We start from the raw sequence: 10,528 nt of genomic DNA on the forward strand, positions 1-10,528 counted from the left end.
CCCCAGAGCCGCTCTGCCCCGCGCCGCAGCCGGCTGCCCCGCACTTCCTCCCTGCATTGGCCTGGCAGTCCCTTCATCGCTCCCGGCGGGTGCTGGGGAAGAGCAGCGCAGCCAGCTTGAGGCGCTGACCTGCGATGGTTAACGTGCAGGGGTGTATTTAGGAAGCAATCAAAAATATTCCAGGGTGGTGAGAAAAATCTGGCTGGGAAAGACGGGCTGATGCTGTGCAGCCTGGGTGGGATGAGGGTCGCCAGCCCCTCAGTGCAGGGGGGTCCGGGGGCTTCGCCCACCCATGGGAATTAGGTGCTGGTGGGTGGGTCGGAGGCAGCTTTGAGATACCCCAGACGAAGGTGCTTCACCATCCCCTGGAGGTGCAGCGAAACCAGCCTGATGGGAGAGCATTTCACCCCTACGTGCCACTTCTGGATCCTCTCCAGTTTCCGTGGGAGAAGCCGGTTTTGCCGGAGGAGGCGGGAGGTGCAGGATGGGCACTGGGGAGGAGCGGGTGGCACCATGCCCAGCAGCGAGGGGAAGGGCCCTGCTGAAGGGGGCACCGAGGGCAGCAGACACCAGCCCCGACCCCGCTGCCTTCCTGTAAAGCCGGGGACAACGGCTCGTTGTCCGCATCCCTGGCAGGTCACCCAGATGCCACAGGGATGGGCAGCGTGGCCACAGCAAGAGGCGCCGGGCAGGGCGCGAGGCTGGCTGCCCCCCCGGCAATGCCACCACACCGGGCCACGGAGTATGGTGCAAGGGCAGGAACATGGCAGGCAGCGCGTCCTCGTCCCCCTGCTCAGCACAGAGGTCTCTGGACCCCCAGCTCTGGGGCTTTGAGGGTGTCTCCCCTTGTGCCAGGGGTGAGCAAAGAGGGAACGTCCCAGCACACCGTTCCCAGTCCCATATAACGGGGCCTGCTTTGTTTTCCCGTGTGTGCAATACGCACCAGTTCCTCCCTCGCGCTGTGCGTGGGACACACGGGATCCCAGGGACGGAGCATCGTCTGCGGGGTAATTAGCAGTACCAGGGGCTCTGCCTTTGGGAGCGCGCGGGGCAGGTGCCGCTGGGCTGGGCGGGCTGGCAGATGGCCTGAAGGACTCTCCGGGGATCTCAAGCCATTACCAATAATCCAGCATCTTTCTTCAAACGTGACGTGGAAGCGCCTCGCCGGTGCTGCGGGAGGGGGGAGGGCTGTGCCTGTGCCAAGACCGCACAGGCCAGCCCCAGCCGCTCTTCACCATAAAATTGAGGTGCGTGGCTTGATGTGCTCCCTTGCATGTTAATGCTTTCCATCACTTACGTTAGCAGCAGCCGTGCCGGGGATGGGGACACGCGGCCGGGGACCTGGACCGTCCCTCCTGCTGGCGGGAGACCCAGCCCTTGCAGCCGCCGTGCTCAGTGCGGTACGAGCCTGCAGCAGGGACGGCTGGCCCCCCAAACCGTGCTCAGGGAAAGGGGCTTGCGCCTGGCCGCCAGCCCTGCGGATGGAGTGAGGAACGGGCTTGGGATCGCTGATCCTTGGGAACCACCTCTGCCGCGCTCCGGGCAGCTCCGCAGCCGCCCTTCGGTGTGAGCTGAGCCAGCCGCAGGGATGGTCTCCTGTCCCCACTGTCCTCTGACCTGGAGAGAAGGATCCTTGCCTCCTTTTACCCATCCTCTCCGGAGAGCGGATGGCACAGGCCTGGGAGCCCCGAGGCTCAGGGACGGGCCTGCAGCGGGCACGGCTCAATGCTGGGCACTTGCCCTCTTTGAAACCCCTTTCCTCTCCCACCTGCTCCCCCAGCTGCACAGCACCGCGAACCCGCTGGGGCTGAGTGCTGCAGACAAAAGATTGTTTATCAGAACCTGCCGCAGCCTCTCCCGGCGCTGGCTCGCTTTAATTAGCCCCATCAAAGCCGGCTGCGTCTCTCCCTCCCTGAAAGGTTGCAGAACATGATTAATTCAGGCACAGAAAGCAACCGCCTCCCGCAGAGAGGGGCCCCTCTGATAAGGCCAAAGCTGTTTTCTCTCCCCAAGCACCCTGCGTCTCTCAACCCCACGCAGCAAGGTCAGGGGCTCCCTTCTCCTGGGGCAAAGCTGTGGATGGGCTCAGGCTGCCCCAGGAGCCGGAGGGGACAGAGGGGACAAGCAGGAACAGGGGTCTCACCAAGCCCTGGGTCTCGCTCTCCATCCCACCCATGCTGCGAGAATAGCCGCCGTCTGCTCTGGTCACAGGCATCGCCCACTGCCCATCCATGGATCTGCAGGTGGGACTGTCCACCAAAAGCCCCAGGGACACGCAGCCAGGTCTGGGCTCGAAACCAGCTCTTGCAAACACGGGGGTCCACGCACGAGCCCTGGGGAGATGCAGGGGATACTCCAGCTGCCCCCAGTGCTGAATTTCTACAGCTGGTCCTCCCCGCTCCCACCTGCACGCAGCCCAGGGTTGCACACACCGTAACTCAGCTTTATTAGCTACGTTTGTAGGCAAAGGGGTTTTAAAAGGAAAAAGCCTTTGGGGAAAAGAGATAGATGGGGGGATCACTTCCCCCTTTTTATTTATGCCAGGACGGCTGCATGCAGCGTACCGACGGCATTCAATACCCCGGAGGGCCAATTACCACAAGGAGCGCAGCCAGAGCCAAGTCTGGGCTGTTCTCCACTTAATTTTCTTAATACAGTCACATCGTCTCGGAAAAGTGGTACTGCTCAGGGGAAGGTACCAAGCGGCGTCCCAGCGTGAATCCTCCGCTTCGGGGAGGGCAGGCACAGCCTGGGCAGAGCTTTGGGGCTTTCCTTCTCATGGCGGGGAGAAAGGGGTTGCGGCTGGGGCGGGGGAGCAGGGGGGGCCACCCCCAGCAAGCACCAACACAACACTGTTGTCAGGTTTTTATTTCAATCTCATGAACATCCTTCCAAGAAATCAAACCATGAGAAGAAAAACATAGTATGAACCCCTGACAGGACAGACGAGCTGCAGCCCCAAAATTAACTGACCTGGGGGGAGCTGTGGGGAAGGGAGGAGGATTCCAGAAAGAGCTCAGGAGCCTGAGCCACACAGATCTCACCCATTCTCCCCGAGCTGTTTGGCAGAGTTCAGCCAGGCAGAGCCGCATCAGCCTCATGCAACGGGACTGACGGTAGGGAAACGTGTTCTATAAACCTCTTCTGCAAAGCAAATCCCACAGCCGAGCGAGCCCCCTGTGTGCATCCCCAGAAGGGCCCCAGCTCGGTGCTGGGCTCAGCTCTGCCGTGCCTGGAGAGCCAACGCTGGGCCCGGCAGGTCGTGTGGGTACCGAGCACCCTCCCTCCTGCTCCAGCCCTGTGTGGTGCCCAGCGGGCAGCCCTCGCCACGCTGCCTGCGGGGCTTTGCGTGCACCCCGGGGAATGAAAAACAACACGGCTGCAGGGGAGAGAGGGCGCAAGGTGGGGCCAGGAATTCAATATATGTCTCTTCTCATGCACATTAAAGGCTTTGCTGGTGGTGCTCTTTAAAGCCAGTGGGCACGGCCATGTGGAAGCTGATCTCAGCTGCTGCTGGGGGTCTGCCCATGGAGACCCCGTGGGTTGAGCTTTTTAGCCTTTCACGCTGCTCAGCCCCTCGCTCGGATAAAGAACAAGAGAGAAACCATCTCTACATGGGGAGCCCACTCCGGCTGTCGCCTGCAGTAAGGCTACTGCAGCTCCCCAGCACAGGAGCGGCAAGAAACCAGCTCCCTCCTCAGCACCGACCGCTTGCGTAACCCCAGCAGCAAAAGCGGTGCCACCCCGGAGAAGCAGAGGAGGAAACCCCACAGCACCCAGGCCGTTCTCGGAGCGCCGCGCCCCACGCCGCCACCTCGTGCCGGGCAGGACCACTTCAGCTGGGTGCAAACAGCCAGGCACCCTCAGAGGAGCACAGAAAGAAACGAACCTACTGCCTCCTCTTCTATTCTGCACACAGGGAAATCTTTATAGCTGGTCTGACACACAGGAACACGGCCCCGAACGGGGAGAAGAAAAACGCTGCTGAAAAGATCGAAGTCCACCGAATGGGAAGCGAAGAGGGGAAAGTGCTCCTGCTTCCGAGGAGACTGCTCTGGCTGCAGCCGTGAGAAGCCATGCGGTGACTCCTCACATGAACATGTCGTCGTAGCCTGGAGGGGGAAGGTGGTCGGGATCTGGCCTGGAAAGAAATTCAGAGCAGAGTCAAACCGGGAGCGAGAGTTCAGTCCCGCAGCAACAGGGACGAGCCAGGAGATCCAGGGGCAGCCCAGAGGGCAGGCTGGGGATACCAGGCACAGCCGAATACCTACCCAGATCTACCAGCTCCTAATGGGCCAAAGGGGTCGAATCTGGCGCCTGGTGGAACTGCTCCCGGGGGAAGCCGGCCTGGAATGCCCGATGACGGGTCAATGCCGGGCTGCGGGCAGCCAGACCGGAGAGGATCCACAATCATTCCCCCACTCCGACCTCTGGGGAGAGGAAAGGCAGAGAAGGAGATGAGATTAGCACTGGTGAGAGAGAAGCAAAGCACGTCCCTGTGCTGCAGGAACACCGGGAATGTGGGGTGCCACACACAACACGTGGGAAGGAAAGCACCCCTAACCCACTGCAACACGGGCCAGGGCAAGCCAGCGAGGCGAGCCCACGGCAGCAAGACAGAGAGCACTTGACGTGTATGTGTGCATAAGTAAGAGTGCTGGGGCACAGGAGATCCTTGTCCTGTGGAGGCTGCCGTCTGCCACAGGAGGGAACCCAAATGCATCACACCCTGCTCCTACCTGGGGTTATCACAGCTCTGTAAACCTGCCCGCGCTACGCCACGAGGTCAGGGGCAGGATGCGAATCACAGCTCGTCGTCATGCCGAGGCGGGAGTCTTACAGCTGCAGAGTGCATGCCCAAGCCAGGGCACCAGGTCCGGGGCACCACTGTGCCACCAAACCCCCAGGGCTAGCTGCAGACATGCACAGGGAAGCAACAGCCCTCGCCCACCTGCCTTCCTCAGAGCCGATACCAAAAAAACCACTCGGAGCAGCGGAGAGGCAGCTTCCCTCTTCCCCCGGTTCCTGCAAGGAGCCATTTAGGGCATCAGCAATGGCTGGTGAGTCCCAGTGGGCTGCTGACCACCCCCTGGGGAAGTGTCGGACCTGCTGGCCCTCGCTGCCAGCCCGTACTCCCGTCCCTGCTCTCTGCGCTCCCGGGCGAGCAGCACGTCCTGCCCTGTGCAGTGTTGCAAGAGCTCGGCGGACCCGGCTGGGGCTCCCGCCAACCTTTCCAAATTGCTGCCTGGAAGTCATTTGCTGACCACGGCGGCTCCTCGGAGCTGCCCCACGCTGCGAGTGCCATTCCTCATGGTCGGCTTTGTGCAAACTCGGCTGGAGCCTCTGGACACTGCTGCCATCGTGCAAGTCATTAACAACTGTGCTAATGAGTTCCATTACGCCAGGCCGGCTGCCCAAAGCGCCTCGGGACAGCCAGGCCCCATGAGCATATGCCTGGGAGTCTGGGTCTCTAGCCCCAGCGCTGGCAGGTGTCAGCACACAAATCTGCTTCCATTTACAATCTTTTTTGTCATTTATAGAGAAACTTCTGATGAAGGGCTGGAGGCAGCGAGAGAAACAGGGTCTCCCCCACAACTGAACCTCCTCTCCTCATGCTATCAGGTTTCCTTCCAGCCACCCAGGCTCCCGGCCTCTCCCTCCAGCCGGGCAGGACGTTTTTAGCTGGCCCTTTTCTAGCCAAACCCACGGAGAACCAAGTCTTGCAAGAGGGGAAAAAATGTGATCCCCACAGGAGAGTGGTTCCAAAGAGGACTCCCCTGGGCCACAGGATGCTCTGCAATGACTCCAAGGGCTGTTTTTTGTCTATGTGCTTTTAACTGGAATGGAAGATGACAGGTTCTCCTTGCCTGACCAAACCAAAGACAACCATGTATCTGTGAAGATCAGTCCCCCAGACAGCCCTCCTCCTACCCAGGCTTTCTCTCCAGTGCCTCAGACAGCCGGGAGGCTCACGACCAGGACTCGAGAATCTGTGGACTCGGCTTTAAGCCCCCCCTTCTCCAGACTGCTGGGCTGTAGACGCAGCAGCTGGTAACATTTTAAATTAGAGGCTTACATTCACTTAACGACATATTCAGCTTTGATTTACTGAAGGAATTACTGCATGTTAAATGAATAGAAGCTGATTATTAAACAGACGCAGATTGCAACCTATCATCTATGCAAGAGATGGGATCTTATTACGATATTAGAACCATATTGAGGTTTAGCAACTGTCAATTGGTCCCTTGCAATTTGCACTGAGCAACTGTCCCATCGCTGTCTGCGCTTAGAGACGGTTCGCTGGACGCCTGAGCCAGGCGGACTCCAGCTGTTCCAGAGAAGCTCCCCAGCCACCCCCACACATCCCAAGAGCAGAGCAGGGGATGCTCCCCAGGCAGGCAAAGCACGACCTCTTCCAGCCATACTCACCCAAAAGGGTCCAGGTCTTCCCCACCAACAGCAAAGGGGCTCAAGGGGGAAGGCCTGAAACACAGAACACAGCGAGACGTTCAGTGAAGGGGAGACCGGCTGCACAGAGCGAGCAGGAGCGAGCAAGCAGGCAGGGCAGGGCAGCCAGCGCGGTTGCTGGTGCTGCGCTCGTGCGTGCTCTCCCACGGCAAGCACTGCAGCACCCAAAGGGCCCTGGGACCTGCAGGACCCTGCGTGAGTGGGCTGGCATTGGGAGCCACCCCATGCCCAGGACGCAGCATTCCCTGCTCCAGGGTGCAGCTGGGTGTGGACACCGGTGTGCATGGCAGGCTTGCGGGAAGCTTGCTGAGATGAAGGGGGCCCTGCTGTTCCCACTGCTCCAGGCTGGAGCTGCCTGTGGATGCTGGGAGTTTCCATGCCAGGGGCTCCTTGAGTGGTGCCGGGCTAGGCCAGGCTCTCCAGCATGTCCCAGTCGGAGACACAATGACAGTCCCGCTTCCAGGAGTGTGAGGACAGTGGGGCGGTGAGCCTGCAGCCAGCTGTCACATCTCCTTGCCAATAATATGTACCAATAACATGGTTTCAGAGCTGTGCCCAGCTCCAGCCTGTCTGCCCAGGTCTCCCCGAGGAGCATCTCGCACCCTGAGCAGCCCTGAGCACCAGCAGACAGCAGTGGGGTTAAAGAAGCAAGAGGTGACACGCAAGGCAGAAGCTGTGGCTGGTCTCCAAGAGACGGCAGAGCCACCACAGTGTCTCTGACTTCCAGTCAAAGGGGATTACAGCTTGTGGGGGGAGAGAGGGGGGAGCCCGCCTGCCACGTATGAGGGGTGGCTGGGCACGAAGGGGCCAGGGAGGGATGGTGAAGTGGGTGCCGTGTGTCCCCTCTCCCCAGCTTTGCCAGCAAAGAGTTTCAAAGGGAAAGCGGGGTCAGGAGAGCAAGAAGAGGTCTCTGTTCCCCTCCACCAAGCCTGCACCTCCTGGGCCTGGCCCCAAGCCCCGGCTGGGTGCACCGTCCCGGGAGGGCAGCTCTACCAGCCACAGCAGGCGGGAGGCTTAGAGGCAGCCCCGGCTCTGTGCCAAGCAAAGGCAGAGCTCTGCACCCGCCACACGCCCTCTCCCCTCTGCCACGAGCAGACCCCACAGCTCTGCTGGAGCCCACGGCTCGATCCGACACCCAGCGCTCTGGTGTCCCTCCCGGAGGCTGCTTGGCCCCATGACACCACCGTCCTTCCCACTGCTGTCCCTGCTCTGCCAGCCCCGGAGCCCTGATGGTCCCTCAGCCAGCATAGAGCAGGGCCTCCCTCCTTCCACCCCTCACCTTCCCCCCAGCCCTGCACGCTGCCCTCTCCCTCCTGGGTCTGTAGGTCTCCAGCTACACCCCTAGGCAGTGCCAAAGGAGGGTCAAAGCAACACACAGCTCCGGAACAGGCCATCCCTCAGCAGGCAACTTAAATCAAACCCAAGCATGCGGCCAACGAGCCTGAGACTGGCTGGGGAGGGTTTGGATCCCCTTTGCTCCCCATCCCATGTGTGCAAGATGGGGACCAGAGGTGAAGATTGGAGAGCTGTGCCAGGACCACGTCCCTTCTAATGGAGGACCATCAGCAGCCACCTGCTCTTTACTCACCAGGACGGTGCTCTCGTGCCTGCCGGCTGCCGGGGAGGGACCCTCAGGGGGTTGTAATCCCGGGGCAAGTCAGGATCCTTCTTCTCAGCCTCGGGCTCCTTTTTGGCCTTTTCTGCAGTGGCCCCGAGGGGAGTGATGATGCCCGAAGCAATCCTTGTCCTCAGCTCCTCAGTGTTCCTGTACACCCTGCAGGGAGGAGAGGCGAGGTGGTGGGCTGGGGAGGTGACAGCACCTGGGTGCAAGGTGCTGGACAGGCTGCGAGAGGGGTGGTGAGGGGACAGACACGCCCAAAGCATCCCTGGCACAAAACGTGTCCCCAGCTGGCAGCACGGAGGGGACGGGAAGGGGTAACAGCACACAGTGACACCAAAGCCCTGACCCTATTTGAGAGGGCAGAGGTGCCACCCAGCCCAGGGGACTCCCTTGTGCTGTGGCCATGACCCGGCCAGTTCTGCGCTGGAGGAAACCACAGCACATAGCACTGGCCTTTAGCAAAGCCACAGAGTGTCTGGGCCACGGTTGAAGGTGTCTGGTTCATGGTTGAAGCTGTAACACCACTGGGCAGTGTCCGCCCAGCACAGACAGGCAGGCAGTGCTCTGGAAATAAAAGTGCTGGGCTAGCCCAGCCCGTTCCCAGGTGGGGTGGCTCTCCCCTGGGCTCCGACCCAGGGTCCCACCATCCCCTAAATCCCTCTCGCCTGCCAGCAGCACAGAGGGAAGCAGAGGAGGGAGCTCTGGCTGCATTTCAGGGCTAGCTAGACTGCCCCCAGGGTTTGTACTGGGGAGAAGAGTCCTCCAGGCTCCTCCTAACCTGGTCTCTGCCCCCCTCCCCATGCCGGCAGGACATTTTCTCCTGCAGAAAATGCTGGGGAACCGAGATTACTTGTGGAAATCGTCCAGGTGCTCCGGGTTGATGTAGTCGGCCACTGCCAAGGTCACATCTGCCACCTTCTGAGAACTGCGATCCTGGCAAAAGACAGGTGAAACACGGAGTCAGCAGCCCAGCGGAGCTGGGAATGAGGGAAGGAGCAGGTACAACCACAGCCAGGGGCTTGGGACACAAGGAATGGGCTTGCCTGCTTCCTGCCACGTCCCTGTGCTGTGCCCGAATCCCCAGGAGCAAACAAACTCCAGTGTACAGCGAGGCTCTCCCTGCTTGCTCTCCCAATCAAGGCTGCAAAGGGTGAAAGCAAGAACACCCCGGGCAGGTGCTTATGGGGGACAGGAGAAAAATCCTGAGCTGGGAAGGGGACACAAAAGGGGCAACTCCTGGGTCAGAGTGTGCAAGGCAAACCGCATCACTGCCCTGATGCAGCTGGTGTTTGACCAGCTTCACACTGGGCCACATCTGCTGCCGCACAGGCAGGTCTGCAGCCCCTAACACCCCCTGGGTCTGCCCCATCCTGAGGGACAAACACCGCTGCAAGGTAGAACAAGAAACAGCAAAAATTTAAGAAATGGGCCCTGCTGTTCTTTGCACATTTTGCGTGGCAGCAGCCGGTGCACCTGAAGGACCCCAAACCCGCAGGGACCAGCCTGGGTGCTCACCATGACGTTGAGGATCATACTGTCTTCCACCATGATGGCCTTCAGCAGCAGCTCATGGGCATCGTCCGTGGACTTGTAGCGCAGTGTATACACCTCCTTGTTGGCTTCCCAGCCGGCGGGCAGCAGCTCCGACTTCCTTTCATCAGGACCTGGCTGCAACAGGACAGACGTGCTGCTGAGACCCTGCCCATGAGCCCAGCACGCTGCAGGGCTGGGGGGACCTGTCTTGGCTGCACAGAGAGATCCAGGAGGGGATCTAGGTCTCTGGGAGTGGATCTAAGTCTCCGTGAGGGGATCCCTCGGTGCCTTCCAGGTTTTGACTGCAGGAACAGGGCTTTATTTCCTACGGGCTGGCCCTGCCTGCTTGCCGGCCTCCCACAGGGTCCCCGCGCTGGAACAGGAGGGACACAACCACCCTTTGCTGAGCAGGAGAAGGCAACAAAGACCCAGACTGGGGGATGATGCTCTTCCCTGCCTGGCACCTCTCGGCTCCCCAGCACAGGACAGAGCTGTCTCGGGCTGGGGGGGGAAGGCTGTCGTCCTGTTTGTCCTAGCCCCACAGCGGTGCTGCCGGGGGGCACTGCCCCACACTGTCCCCTCCCCTGGTACTGGGGGGGTTTCTCTGCCAAGACAGTGCCCTGCCCCCCCCCACTGCCCCCCAGCGCTGCACCAGGCACCCTCCCAACACACCCCAGCACTGCACCAGGCTCCAAACTCACTAGGACCCCGCCCTTAGCACTGGGTCCAGCACCACACTGTCCCCTTCCCTGGTATCACACCAGGGCCCCCAGCGCTGGGGCTCCCCGGCACCACACTTCGCCCCAGCACTGCACTGGACACCCACTTTTTGGTAGGGGGTTCCTCCCCCCTGCCCAGCACCAAGATCCCCCCAGCACCACAGTGGACCCCTGCCTGGCATCA

At 60.9% G+C, this 10,528-nt stretch overlaps 1 protein-coding gene across 1 annotated transcript; it reads right to left on the bottom strand.

Annotated features, from left to right (window-relative positions):
- Window positions 1-2,854: 2,854 nt before the first annotated feature.
- Window positions 2,855-9,758, bottom strand: PSMF1 (proteasome inhibitor subunit 1). Its single transcript, XM_019472999.1, has 6 exons — window positions 9,608-9,758; window positions 8,943-9,025; window positions 8,060-8,245; window positions 6,433-6,486; window positions 4,272-4,430; window positions 2,855-4,141 (listed from the first exon to the last, which is right to left on the bottom strand). The coding sequence occupies exons 1-6, from the start codon at window positions 9,638-9,640 to the stop codon at window positions 4,090-4,092; spliced, it is 567 nt and encodes a 188-aa protein (XP_019328544.1). The 5' UTR covers window positions 9,641-9,758; the 3' UTR covers window positions 2,855-4,089.
- Window positions 9,759-10,528: the final 770 nt, after the last annotated feature.

The sequence above is a fragment of the Aptenodytes forsteri genome, unplaced genomic scaffold (assembly GCF_000699145.1).
Source record: "Aptenodytes forsteri isolate BGI_AS27 unplaced genomic scaffold, ASM69914v1 Scaffold422, whole genome shotgun sequence".
Classification (NCBI taxonomy): Eukaryota; Metazoa; Chordata; class Aves; order Sphenisciformes; family Spheniscidae; genus Aptenodytes; species Aptenodytes forsteri.

Coding starts and splice junctions, on each gene's coding strand:
- PSMF1 (XM_019472999.1), bottom strand. CDS start 9,640: ATGGTGGAAGACAGTATGATCCTCAACGTCATG. Junction 9,026..9,607: donor GTATGATCCTCAACGTCATG/GTGAGCACCCAG, acceptor GTCTTTTGCCAG/GATCGCAGTTCTCAGAAGGT. Junction 4,142..4,271: donor TTAGGAGCTGGTAGATCTGG/GTAGGTATTCGG, acceptor ATTTCTTTCCAG/GCCAGATCCCGACCACCTTC.